The following is a 15,082-nucleotide window of genomic DNA, read 5'->3' on the forward strand; positions in this document are numbered from 1 at the left end:
GAGGACTGTCCACTCTGCCTGCCTCCCACCCCGGCCATCTCTGCAATTCACCCTGCTAAGTCTTTCAGCCCTTTCTGTCCCTGATCTGCCATATCCCCAACCTCAACTTGGGAAGCTGATTCAGACTCATCCTACCTAGTTCATATTTAAGCAGTATTTCTTCACTCTAGATCCTAACCCTCATGTTTTGATTCTTGCAAGGTAGCTGAGTCCTTGCTCCTGATTGCTTCTTTCTTTACTATTGCATACAAGCATTTTTGATCCTGCCAACAATGTTCAACATAGTGCCTGACACAGAGTATATGCCCAAGACATGTTTGTTGAAAGAATATATTCAACACTTATTAATTCATTCTACGAACATTTTCTGAGAATATCCTGCAAAGTGCTGAAGATTCAAAGAATTTAAAATAGTCTGCAAGAGAGGAACTACAGAGAAACTCAGCATCCAGTGACCTAAGACTTTCGTCCAATACAGGACTGAAACATTTGTTCATGTGTTTCATAGCACTGTAATGGACATGTCGTTCTTTATGGCCAACATTTCAACTGCCACCAGAGCCCACGTCCACTACAGCAGAAAAAAATATAGACACTGCAGCTCCTTGTCTCTCATGAAGTTCAGCTATCGGCACACGAGCTCGGCCCTATTAATGAGATCACTCACTCTGGACTCCAAATCAGAAGCTAGTGATGCAAACAAGTCAGGCCAAGCAGAACCCATTCAGGGGTGGTTGGGAGAGTGAATGCCAGTTCCAGAGATAGCAGAGGTTATGGCAGGAGTATGCCAGGACCACTGCTGGTCAGTGGTGCCAGCAGTGCCAGCCGCAGCTCTAGGCCCAGGGGAGCAACCATGCTTTCTCTCCCAGATAGGCTCTGCAGTGGGATTTGGGGCAGTGCTTCTGGTAGCCTAGTTTCCAGGCTTGTTTGTCCAACCATTCAGAAGAACCTGTGAGCTCCCTAACATTCTTCTGATAAACTCCTTGTCTGCTTAAATTGGAGCTCATCTCTGTTACTTGCTAGTAAGTCTCCTGACTGATAGAGTAGCCATGAACTAGGGGAAACCTGTTAGCCTAAAACCTAAATACTGTAGAGTGGAGGGAGCAGGTGTTCTGAGTAGACCGGACACTGTGACTTCCTCTCCTCCAGGGGCAATGACTCACTCTGAGGCTGTACAAGGGGCAACCCACTAGCAAGTCATAAGCAGGATCCAGGCCTGTGTCTTCTGTATCCTCTAGAAGCCAGTCAGGAATAATTTCAGTTAAGATGTGAAGGCTCAGACCCAAGGATCTTAGTTCTTATAGACAAATATTCTTCTAGTTAGAAGTATAGAAGAATCAGTCAAAAGAGGAGCTTTTCCTGTGGCTTAATGGCTTTGTTAACTATTAAGTGCTGCTAAAAGGAAATCACAGACCTGTGTTAACTGGCCTTATTAGAAATTCACGGTTCCCATCACAGCTAGGCCCACCATGATGTGCAGCCGTATCCTTCCTGGCTCCCCTCCTCATCTATCAGGAAGCTGTTCCAAACTTTCAAGGTCCTCCTCACATTACCCACCTAATTCCCAGAGCAGCAGACTCTGTGAGTGACCTTGCCTCCTTCCTCACAGAGAAAATGGCAGCCACTGACTGTCAACTCCTGCACGTATCTTTCTGTCTACTTATCAACAGCTGGACGCCATCTCTCTTCTTGGTGTCAGAAGATTGCATCCTTTTTCTATCTCTTCTTGAGCTTCTTTCAGCAATACCTTCTCTTCTCTCCATTCTCTTCTCTTTATTGCTCTTACTCAGCCAACAATCACCTTAAATGTTTCTCATCTTTAACAGTATTAAATCCAGGGGCCAGCCCGGTGGCATAGTGGTTAAGTTTGCACGCTCTGCTTTGGTGGTCCAGGGTTTGCAGGTTCAGGTACCGGGCGCAGACCTACACATCGCTCATCAAGCCATGCTGTGGTGGCGTCCCATATACAAAATAGAGGGAGGCTAGCACGGGTGTTAGCTCAGGGACAATTTTCCCCAAGCAAAAAGAGGAAGATTGGCAACAGATGTTAGCTTAGGGCCAATCTTCCTCACCAAAAAAAAAAAAAAAGTATTAAATCCTTCCACAGCCCTGCCTGCTCTTCAATTACCATCCCCACCCCTAGACATGTTTGTCTTTTCATCTTGATATCCTTGCCACTTAGAACAGGCCAACAACAGAATAAATAAGCAATAAATGTCTGATGAATGAATGCATAAATTGAGTGGATGGTGGATCAATAGCTGCCTGTTCTGTGGGAATGGACTGAGGAATACAAATTACTGCAGTGTAGCAACTGGGCTCCCCTTTCCTGAGCCCCCCAAAATGTTCCACGAACTTTTACTTACAGGTATTACAGGATATGACAGAGAAGAGAGCAAGTTTAATTCTGGAGTGTACTAGCACCAGACAGCTCAGGGCATCCAGAACATGAAGTCATTTCCAGACACCTTGCAGTCTGAATTACTAGATGACAAAAGGGGGACGGTTCAGAGAGCAGAAATGAACCAGCACCCTCAGAGGGCAGTTCTGTCATCAAAAACACCAAACACAAACTACTCTTATCTTGGTTATATCAGCTGTGTCAACCATGACTGCACCATGCTGCATAGTGCAAGATAGACACGGTTCCTCCTCTGTGGAATTTCTAACCTGAGGCTGTAACTCCTCCTCACCTGCATGGGACTCTCTCCTGCCAGATTTTAGTCTATCAAACTGCCCCTTCTGGGCCGGCCCTGCGGCTTAGCGGTTAAGTGCGCGCGCTCTGCTGCTGGCGGCCCGGGTTCAGATCCCAGGCGTGCACCGACGCACGGCTTCTCCGGCCATGCTGAGGCCGTGTCCCACATACAGCAACTAAGAAGGATGTGCGGCTATGACATACAACTATCTACTGGGGCTTTGGGGGAAAAAATAAATAAATAAATAAAATTACAAACTGCCCCTTCCTTTAGCTCTTGTAGTTTGGGTTTTCCTTTTACTCCTGGGCATAATGGTCAGAATCAGAGTCAAATCTCAAATCCTGGTTCTGCCATTTGCTAGCTCTGTGACACTGGACAAATAAACTCTACAAGCATCAGTGGCTTCATCTCAAAAATGAGATAAGAAATAACTTCATCCTGGGTTTTCTTAAGGATTAAATGTGATCATGGGTATAATGTCCTCAGCATGCTTGACATAAGCCCTGTAGACATGTTAGCCATCGTTATCCTCTTATTCATTCATTCATACATACATATGTAAATCAATCCTCTTTACCCTGCAGGCCTTAGAGGCTCACCTCTCCTTTTTAATGCCAAACATCTGAATAAAAATAGGCAACCCCAACCCACTTGGCCTCCACACTGTGCATACAATGACACCTTAATCCCTCCAGTGGGACACCCATGACACCACTTTACTATAGAACTCCAGGAAATGGATCTTAACGCTGAGTCACTCAACCCTCCCTCTTCTTGACTCTTCTATACCACTTAGTCATCTTGGTCCTTGGACAACTTTCTTTGATATTGGATGGAGGGATAGCCTTTTCATTCTCTGAAGGATGTAAACACATCTTTATATCTCCCTCTTTTGCCCCATTTCTGTGTGTAATAAGGGAAGTCACTAATAAGAGTATACAGCACACATGAATATCATAGATGTAGAAAACATTAAAAATACTTCTCTTCAATCTCATTTTAATAGCTTGATAATATTCTCTCAGGGAGATGCACTGTAATTTATTTAACCAATCTCAAATTGTTGGCTATTTAGGTTGTTTCTAATTTTTCATTATTATGAAAATCCTGGTAGAACAATCTTTGAGCGTCCATTATTACCTCCTCAGGATAAAGTCCTAGAAGCAAAGAGTGTATGCAATTTTAAGTTCTTTAATATGTATTGCCATAGTGCCCTCCAGAAAGGTTGAACTAATTTATCCTATTTTAGTTCTGATCTAGTTCTTTACAAAGAACTCCTCAGGTATTTACCTGATTTCTCTCAAGATAATTGGTAGACCTTGGAGTTGGTTTATAATGCCCTCCATTTTACCAGTAACTATAAATACTTAAACAGTTGAATCAAGGATAGGACATTTTTATTTGCTTAAACATGTTAATATATCACCTTGGTGTTACTTTAATGCGACAGTTCTTGTTATTTTCCTTTGGCACAGCAATTCACAAAGAACTAGGGGAATAATTTTAAAATTGATCAAACCAGTTTTCATGGTTTGTCAAGTAGCTAAAGTAAATTAGCATATGTGCTATATTTGTCAAACAGGCATATATAGAAAAAGACTGCTTACTTAAGAAAAGATTGCTTAAATCGATTTAATTTGAAATCATCATCTTTACTTCTCCGTAGAATTTACACTTGGATAAGTAACAGTGTTCTTGACATTTAAAAAAATTAGAGTAGAGCTGTCTTCCATGTTAAAAATGAAAGAAAATTAATATTGCATATTGCCTGACACAGCCATTGCTCAATAAATATTTGTTGAATAAATGAATATCTAATGCCACAAAATTTTTAACTAAAAATTATCTACATGCCTTGTTGGAAAACCTTACATATAAGAACCTAAACTATGTTTATAATCTATGATCAGCATTTGGCAGCACAAAATGACTAAACTAAACTCACTGGCTCTCTATCACTAGGGGAGCACATTCATTGGCATTGCAACTCGAATCTATCTTTTTTTTTTTTACTTATTTCTAGTAACGCCAAAGTAACTATAGTCATTGACGACCTATGTACGTCATAAAAAGATGCATGTGATTCTATTACTGTTGAATACTGTAATAGCTGGGACTGGGGGTTCAAAGTGAAAGAAGACAGGAGCACCCATCCCACTCCAAAAACTGGAATTTTATTCATACCTCTTTTAAGAGGTTCCTTGAGCTGTTAGAGAAACAAAGAATAAAGCAATCAAAATCACAAAGGACAGGCTGGCATAATTAAGAAAGCTTTCTGTCCCTAAGCACCTTAGATTACACATCCCATTTAGCTTAATAAAGTCATTGTTGGGAAGGATTTGCTCGTGAATTATACAGTAATAATACTGATTGTAAACACCAATATCTATCATTTTCTTTATGTCACCCAGCTTTTTCAGCACAAAAAGCAGGGGTTGCAATGTCTAAGAAGTAAAATTACTGAATACACTGTAATGATGACAAAGCATAAATCAGTTGGGATTAATGAAACACATGCATAGATTAATTTCAAATACTCTTATAGCTTTGTTAGGCAAAGTACTGATGGCGCTGTCACTGTATTTTCCAACTTGCCAATCTTTGTTAAGCCTAGAAAGATGGATGAGAAATAAGTCAAGGCACTTAATTTGTGCAAAAAATTACTGTCTAATTACTCTAAGTGCTATTTATTAGTTATATATCATGTGCTCAAGAAGGTTTTGTAAGCGGAATAAATTATTTAATAGGGACTTAATTTAAATTCACACATTGGTGATGAAACATTTAATGTTAGTGGACCGATCTGATGAGGGCTTTACTCAAGTAGATAATGTGTGTTCACTAGGGGACAGGAATAGATGAGCATTCTAAAGGATAAGCATAGAATGAAGTTAATATCTAGCTAAAGTTCACTTCCAACTTTTCTGTTTAAATTAACATTTTTGGTTAAATTACAAACATTTTGGTTTGTAATTACAAAAAATAAATAAATAAATAGTAACAGGAAACAGAAATTTTCCAAGAAGAAAAAAAATCACCTATAATCTACAGCTGAGATAACTGCTACCGTAAACATTTTCTGGCAGTGTTTTCCAGACTTATCTGCTTATTTGAACAATTTGGCGTGCTTGCTTAAAATGCAGATCCTTGGGCCCACCTCCTGGAGATTCTAAGTAGGTATAGAATGGGGCCTGAATAACCTAGTTTTAACAAGCAAAGCAGATGACTCATCATCAGATAAGTTTAAGAAATACTGTTTTTTAGGACACTCCTTTCTGTGCACATAAGCAGCTATTCTTTTATGATTATTTATTAGATGACCCTCTAGAAAAGTGAGACACGGGTGACTGTTGAGACCAGGGCAAATGACAGCTTCTTCATTCAAACCTAAGGCCAGACCTCAGAAGGACCAACGGGAAAAAGAGTTTTCTCTTCTCCACATCTTTGTGAGATGAAATGAAGCAATCAGATTTTACTTTTCAGGATTTCACTGTCCTCTGTTTTCAGGATTGGGCCCAAGGATACTTCCCATTTTGGAAATAAGAAGCAAGATTTGGCTTCACTGCTCTTGTGCTGAGCACTCAAAAATAAAACCACACATGCTTATACCAGCAACACATTTCATAGCTGCAATTTGAAACGGCTGATTCTAATTTAATTTATTCCTTTTAACCTACAATCTTAGTATAAGCAAGTAGGGTGTAAAGGAGGGAGATAAAAATATAAAGAGCTCCCTGCCTTAGTCTCAAGTATTAAGGAGTTGAAGCTAGATCTGATTTCGTTCCCTACAACAAAAGACAGAGCACCTACCAAAAGTGATCTGAGAAGGTGAAACCACCCAACACTGGCTGCCATCATCTCTTCTTAACCTGTCCTAATATGAGCCTCAAGTTGCCAATTTATGGACTATCTGTGGCAAATATGTCATTTCCAGGTAATTTTTTATATTGTTCCGATTCTTCGTAACCCCCTTCTGCCATCCCTTTGTTTCTTCAATGTGGAGAAGGTATGCCAGTGTTAAGTCTATTGAATCCTGCCTTCCCCTTTATGAGGCTTCATGGGAAAAATTTCTTTCTGGGGGATCCTCAGACCAGAACATTATATTACTTTTGAATAATCAGTTTTGTTTTTATTGTGTTGAAACTTTAGACCACGTTATTGATAAGATCCCCTATTTTCTCTGGCTACTAGGAAACTCAGTGGCAAATGTGCAGTTGAACTCTAACTTCTATATAGGACCTTATGGTTAATAATAAATTATTTTGTTTATTACTATGACACATGGCTTCATTTTATTTTTCTGGCCTTTAACATTTCTGTCACCCTGATTTCCTCACCTAATTACTTTTAGTCGTGATACATTTCTGTAAGTGTCCTCAAATACTTTTTAATGAATTATAAATAAATAAACTATGTTAACATAGTGTTAGCATAAGTAGGAAGCTAATGACTATAAAAATTATACATTACATGTTGAAGCCAAAAATGAATGATTTTGAGTTAGTCATCGTCTCACTAGCCACAAATAACCATATACTTAATGCACATAAGATTTAATGAGAAATCAAGCCATGTGATCACCTTGATAGGAAAAAAAAAGGCATTGGATAAAATTTAAAACCTACTTAGAAAAACTCTTAGCAATCTAGGACTAGAAGGGAACCCCTTTAACCTTTTAAAAGAAAACTACTAAGAATTTATAGCAAGTGCAATATTTAATGGTGAAATTTTAGAAACATTCCCATTGATATCAGGAACATTACAATGGTGACTACTACGTGTTACTGGTTTTATCCAAGAGGTCTTAGCCATTGCACTTGGATAAGAAAAGGAAAGAAGTAAAAAGATGGCAAAGGTAGAGCAAAACTGTCATAATATGGTCTTCCTTTGAGAAAACTTAAAACAAGCCTTAGAAACTATGAGAACTAAAAGGAGTCTATCCTGATGACCTCATTAATCCAATAAATTAGCTAATGCAGAAATGGTCCTATCTCCAGGCCACTTCTTTTTTTTTTTTTTTTTTTTTATTTATTTTTTCCCCCAAAGCCCCAGTAGATAGTTGTACGTCATAGCTGCACTTCCTTCTAGTTGCTGTACGTGGGATGTGGCCTCAGCATGGCCAGAGAAGCAGTGCGTCGGTGCACGCCTGGGATCCGAACCTGGGCCGCCAGCAGCCGAGCGCGAGCACTTAACCGCTAAGCCATGGGGCCGGCCCGGCAGGCCACTTCTTAAATGAGAAAATTATTATTTCCTTTTAGTATTTAAGCCATTTTGAGTTTGGTTTTCCAGTTACTTGCAACAAAAAACATTCAAACTGATTCTGATTCTGTGCCAAGCACAGTCCTGGATACCTGAGCACATTATTGAAACAACTTATAAGCATCCCCATGCATCATCTAAATGTAAATGGTTTATGCTTTTTAAAGGAAGGTGTGGGCCAGCCTCGTGGCTTAGCAGTTAAGTGCGCGCGCTCCACTGCTGGTGGCCCGGGTTCAGGCGCGCACCGACGCACCACTTCTCCGGCCATGCTGAGGCCGCGTCCCACATACAGCAACTAGAAGGATGTGCAACTATGACATACAACTATCTACTGGGGCTTTGGGGGAAAAATAAATAAATAAATAAAATTATAAAGGAAGCTGTGAATATTCTGAAGTATTTTCACTGATGTAAGAGGAAAAAGTTACAAGCTATTTGGGGGTCTGGCTAGAAAAATATTTTCTCTTTTGCTTATGGGAAGATGCAGCCTTGTACTCCTCTCTGTTTTTGATGTTTGTGGCCCCATCACTTCTATCTTTCTCCATCTTTGTTTTGTTTTGTTTTTTTGAGGAAGATCAGCCCTGAGCTAACATCCATGCCAATCCTTCTCTTTTTGCTGAGGAAGACTGGCCCTGAGCTAACATCTATTGCCAGTCATCCTCCTTTTTTTCCCTTTTTCTCCCCAAAGCCCCAGTACTATGATAGTTGTATGTCGTAGTTGCACATCCTGCTAGTTGCTGCATGTGCGATGCCGCCTCAGCATGGCTGGACAAGTGGTGCGTCGGTGCGCACCCGGGATCCGAACCCGGGCCACCAGTAGTGGAGCGTGCACACTTAACCGCTAAGCCACGGGGCCGGCTTTCTCCATCTTTAAAAAAGTATTTAACAACACTCTTTAGATCAGCCTCTGGCAAAGTCAACCTTGGTGTCGACTTTAGGAAATTAATATAATTTAGACATAATTTTTTTTTCTCTCACAGAAAACAGGATTTTGAAATTGCCTTTCCTTGGTGTTGCCCTAAATCCTGAATAAGCCTAATAGGGAGTATGATAGAACTTGCAAATGTTTTTCCAACTAATAAAAATGTGATTCCAAGCTGAGCTTTGAATTCCAGCAGAGTCTAAATTAAGTAATATGTACAAAAAGAGACTCAAAATACTTCAAAGCACAGCTTATAAAAACCAACATCATGGTAAATCTATCCATGAGTTCAGGGATTGCCAAATTAATGACTTTTTTCTCTTGATTTATGAGTTACCCTGGACCTCCGTTTCTGTGTAAAGCAAATGCAGAACTTATTAATAATGTAAGCAGTTCTAGGGCCCCTTCACCATGGCAGTGAGGCTCTTGTTTAAAACCAGAACTGTTTCCTTTAATACTTTAATGGATTAGATTTGTTTAACTTACTTTATATAGTGCTCAATGCAGTTCCACTGGCATATGGATGCTTAATAAATATTTGATGATTGTGACTATGACTGCATAGAATATATCTTAATGTCCACAGGAAAACGATAAAGTACTTTAAGCTATTTTACTCTAATGAAATAACCGAAGGAGTGTCATGCCTTTTCATACCAGTGCCTTGTTTTAAGAAAACGCCAGATAAAAGAGAAGGTACAGGAATTAACATCTATTACCAACCATGTGCCGAAAATTTATATAACATCTCTATATAATATTTTATTTAACCCTAACCATAATCCTTTGGATTAGGTACTGGGATTCTCATTTTGCTGAATCTAAGATGCCACTGACTGAGTGATGAGGCAATATTTTATGTACCAATAAGAAAAAATTCAGCAAACGAAATTATGATACACCATTTGTAAGATGTACCCTGATTTTAGATGTCAAAATGTAAAAATAACACGCATCTCAAAAATAATAACAAAACACCATGCTGATAAGAAAATTCACCTAAGTCACACAGCCAGTGAGTAGCTGTGGCAAAGACAACCTAGCAGTCCACCAAAGATTCGTGTTCTCCTTCCATAGTGTGGAGTTCTTACTGAGAAACAGCTTTCCAGCCAGAAACTACACTCTCCACCTTCCTGAGCTCTGACCAAGAGAATGTGAACATAATTAATGTTGTCACTCCCAGGCCAAAGTAGGAAAGAAGCACAAGTACTCTCTCCATCCTCTCTCTTAGCCTATCTACTATTTACGTTGGTACCTAGGGTGATCTTAGAAACTACCTATTGAATATGGCAAAGCCTCTGTGTCACAGCCTAGTTTCCTACACGACCACAAGGAACAGAGCCCCACCAGTACCCCCAAACCATCATGTCAAAGAGGGATGCGACATTTGACTTGACATGAGCAATAAATAAACTTTTATTGTGTCAAGCCACTGTAATTTGAGGCCAGTTTGTTATATCAACTAGAATTACTCCAGACGATACAGTGGCAGAATTAGAATTTGAATGTCAAGTTCCAAAGCCTGGGCTTATTCTGTGACATCATGCAAATACAAACCTCCAAACTTATCCCTTCCAAAACAAACAAAAAACCAAAACTACACAGGACTGATTACTTGATTTTAAACCGGTTTCATCAGTTGGTTTGAAAGAATGGGCAGAAATCGATAGATTTAAGAATGATCTATTTCAGAGAGAAAATCCAGAGAGGGACAGCTCAAGTTGTGTGGTATAACAGCACAGATGTGAGAAAAAACAAAGAATGAGGGAATGATTTTCAAAGTGATTAAAAGCAACACTTACATGTATGCTGTCTTTTTTGGTCCTGTCTGAGTTTAATACAGTTTGGGTTCAGGTAAAGAAGATTCAGGCAGTTGTTATAACCCCAGCCTACTAAACGGTTTCATATCTTGACATAAAGGTGACCCTGTTACCTGAAAGAGCTTGAAGCAAAGGAAAGGGATGAAGGAGCAGCTTGACTGGCAATGGATGAAAAGGAAGGAAGGGAGGTGATGGAAAATGGAGAGGTCTAGAGCACAGGGTCTAGATTTACGTCAAGAGTTTGAACCATGGTTCCACTATTTCTTATAAAAGAGTCCATGACCCTGGGCAATCATTTAATTTAACCTCTCTAAAGGTCAATTCTGTCATCTATGATGATATAATAGACTGTACCTCATAGGTTATATGAGAATTAAATGAGAAAATGCATGCAAAAGGCACGTACCACCCATGAGTGAGCATATACTCAACGCTAGCTGTTATCACTCTTGCTGTCATTATTAATCACCAGCTTCCTTTCCCACCTAGTTGCAAACAGCCAAGTGTGCTTTTAATGTAAATCTCTTCTACAGACAGACAGTGCAATTCCTTGGAAGAAAGTCTGCCTTCAGCTGTGAAACCAACTGAGGTTAAGAGCCTGAGGAAGTTTCCGGGTCAAATTAAAAAATAAAAATTTCTTAACACGTCTTGGGGAATGATAAGCAGAGTAAATATAAAGCTGTGTTTGGTACTTGATATTTCAAACACCAGTTTCACTTTGTTGCTTACATAAAAATACACTTTTTTTCATTTCACAATATTATAAGGAATAAAAAGAAAGAAAAATAGCAAAAAACACTTACCCTTTGTTTTTCATTTGAACCCTTTTTATTGGTCTCTTTTCTGCTTTCATCTTCATACACTAGAACAAAGTCAATTCTTCTCTGGCCATCGTTAAAAAAGAGGGAGTCAGGTTTTCCATTAAATTCTGCCTGTGTGGAACAGAAAAACAAATTTTAATATAATTTTTTGCAAAAGTGCCAATTTATAAGTGTTTATTTTCTAGCTTTAATAGGTACATTGATGTATTTACAGAGAAAGAGAAATACATCCATTGCTAGCTCCTTGACCAAGAAGAGGTCATGGTCACCACGATCTTCATAAGCATAATCTGTTCTTGGTGAAAGGAAGTCCTTGAATTGAGCAGTTTAGCATTATTCTACAAACACATGGGAAAATATCAGTATTATGTATGTTAACATAATCATCCCAGAATTATTTCCACCTCAACAGCAAAAGGAGTACTAAGTTGGAAGTGAACATAGTTACCAGAGGTACCTATCTGAAGGGCTGAAGTTCATTTAACAAGAAGAAAAATCTAAGACAAAGTCCTGTTTATAAAAATCTCATCCTTTTTATGTCGTATTTTCTAACCTTTTTATCATTTTTCATGACTTCTCTCAGGACCTCACTCCTTTATAGAAGGTATCACTTTATAACCTTAAACAAATGCCAGAAGATGCTTTGATATACACAAAAGCTACACCAGTTATTGGTATTTGTCCCCAGATCCACAAAAGATACCCCCTTACTCCTAGCCAAACAAACAAAAAACCCAGCAGCAACAACAAAATAAATGAGCCTTTAATTTAGAACTTAAAAGCCTTATGGCTCAAAAACAAAGAAATAACAACAGAACACAGACCTAATACAGTTTTTACTGTGTGTGTGTGAGGAAGATCAGCTCTGAGCTAACATCCACGCCAATCCTCCTGTTTTTGCTGAGGAAGACCGGCCCTGAGCTAACATCTATTGCCAATCGTCCTCCTTTTTTTTTTTCCCCTTTTTCTCCCCAAGGCCCCAGTAGATAGTTGTATGTCATAGTTGCACATCCTTCTAGTTGCTGTATGTGGGACGCGGCCTCAGCATGGCTGGAGAAGCGGTGTGTCAGTGCGTGACCGGGATCCGAACCCCGGCCGCCAGTATCAGAGTGCGCGCACTCAACCGCTAAGCCACGGGGCCGACCCCTAATACAGTTTAAAACAATCTCGATTGCCATATGGATTTGGACAGAATTGTTTTACTTTGATCTAAAGAAAGATTTGAATTTGTGTTTCTCACACAGCTTGTCAGGATGCTTACATGAATTTTGTTGTTGTTTAAGAACCAGACTGCTTTTTAACTGATAAGTAATATTTTCAAATTTTCAAATTTTTTTAATTAAAAACTCACGGGGAGATTGCATTTTGCAGTCATTTGGCAGAACCACTTAATCATTAAGTATGATTAATTCTCCTCTGCAGTCAGTGTCAATTTGTACAAAAATCACCTAATTTTACTACCACTTCCTTTCCTTCACACTTTTGAGAAGATGTATTTTTTGCTAAAGGTATACAATCTGACACTTGTCATTTCTTTCCTCTTTTCCACCATGGAGGGTGTCAAGGTTTATTAATAATATTCGAGGCTTCTCCCATTTAGCAGGTTATTCCACCTGCAGAATGCACACTGCTAATGTAACCTAACTCAACACATCTTCATCACAGCCGCATTTAACCAGGGATGCTAACCACAACAGTGTGACTTTGCCTGGAGACCTTTCCTAGCCAGGGCACTGAGGGGCCAGGGAAACAAACACACCCATGTCTTAGGCTGATGCCACTATCCAATTCTTTTATTTGCGGTTTAGCTATTTAAGACCAATAAACTTTCTTTAAGAGTATTTAAAGCTACACAAAAATGCTAAGGCCTCTCATTTTCATTTCAGCCACAGAGTCCTCGAGCCCCCTTCAATTTCTCTTCCTTTCAATGAAGATGTTACTACTGGTGACAAGCAGGGCAGTTGCTAGAGGAAAATTCTATATAGAGGGAAACAAAACAATGAATAATTTCTCAGAATGGCAAAGAGGAGTTGGGGCAGGGTGGAACATAGTCATAGTCACAAAAACCTGGTCAACATTAGATGTCTGAAAAGTGTACAAAAGCAACTTGTTCCCTGTAGTTCACACTCTGTTGCCTTTGGTGGCATTCAGCAGGAGCTCACTGAAGTCAAGTTCTGAAGAATTAGGCCTGGAATGAGAAGCACACCTGCACACGGCTCTGGGCACTCCTCCTCGCACGGACATTGCTCAGCTGCACAGGTTGGCAGCTGGCTCCCAGGTAACATGGTCTGCACGCACATCTCTCATGTGTGATAGAAGACCACGGCCCTTTGTTTGGCAAAAAAACCCACAGACTTGGTAACAGTTGTCTGAGTGAAATAACTAGGTCAAACTCGGATACAGTATTATTAGAATGCAATGCCAGGGAAAAGACTGCCCTTCTACTGTCGTGAAACCCAGGTTTCCCATCTCTTGGTAGAAGACATTCCACTAGGCAATTGGGAAGAAAGGAGAAACCAAACCTGGGCTGGAAAGAACAGGTAACAAACAAGGGAACTAGGCTGAATAAAAAAAGACTGATCTACGAACAAAACTGTGTTGTTAAAAAAAAAAAAAGGCTGGATTTTTCAGTAATGAGTTCTACTGCAGGCCTAACTCACCCAACAGGAAACTGAAATGACAGAAAACTAAAAAAATAATTCCTCTCCTGAAGTTTTGCTTTATATGAAGTAAAATTTCAATAATTTCTCAAGATAAATACTGATAATCTTCAAGTTACTGATTATTCAGAGATGGATTATTCAAGGCCTGACCTCTATGCCTTCTCTGGGAATCTACTCAAAACATGATCTTTAGTCTTTTCTATCAAGTCAAATGGCAACGAAATGAAATACAAAAAACCCAAAACCCAACTTTTCCTGTGCAGCAGCTTAAATTGAAAAACACTTCAAGAGAAGGTTTAAAATTTATCAGGTACAAACATTTTAGAGATCAGAGCTTATCTATGGTTACTGAGTTTCCTGCTAGGAAACTTACTAATTCTTACACTTATCAGGGTGCAAGAATTACTTACTAATTGTTACCCTGAGGGTCTTACAAAAATGTCTCCAACACCAAGGAAGTAAACAGAGTCTCTAGCTGTTAATACTTCTTTCCTCCTGGAAAAAAATACCAAGTAAATTTCTAATTACAGTTTGGAGTCTATACTACGTTGTATCTATTCAACTCATCGCCCTCTCTGGTCCCGAGAATACTAGATTCCACCAATCTAGCATCATTTACTCATTTGCAGCAACCAGACCTAACACTGTATTAAAAATTAAAGGCTGCAGTGGTTAAAAAAACTACCTATGTTCATTTGTCATTGTATCAAAATAAACCAAAACAATGCTGCCAACCATTGCGGAATAGTGACCTGACCTCCTCTGTCTTTGGCTGTTGGTGTTGACATTTCACACTTGGGATGAATAGGAGACACACGTGGTCTGACCAAGGGGAGATCTGAGAACTAAGAGCTTGGCCGAGTAGCGCAGGAGAGAAGAAGGGAGGTCAGGTGTGATTCAC

At 39.5% G+C, this 15,082-nt stretch overlaps 1 protein-coding gene across 2 annotated transcripts in view; it reads right to left on the bottom strand.

Annotated features, from left to right (window-relative positions):
* Positions 1-15,082, bottom strand: part of ANO6 (anoctamin 6) — a 186,124-nt gene that overhangs the window by 74,786 nt on the left and 96,256 nt on the right. For both annotated transcript variants that reach the window (XM_058558450.1, XM_058558451.1), the window contains one exon: positions 11,501-11,629. In XM_058558450.1, coding sequence (XP_058414433.1) covers positions 11,501-11,629 — 129 coding nt within the window. The remainder of the gene's footprint in view (positions 1-11,500; positions 11,630-15,082) is intronic.

This window comes from Diceros bicornis, chromosome 17, assembly GCF_020826845.1.
Source record: "Diceros bicornis minor isolate mBicDic1 chromosome 17, mDicBic1.mat.cur, whole genome shotgun sequence".
NCBI lineage: Eukaryota > Metazoa > Chordata > Mammalia > Perissodactyla > Rhinocerotidae > Diceros > Diceros bicornis.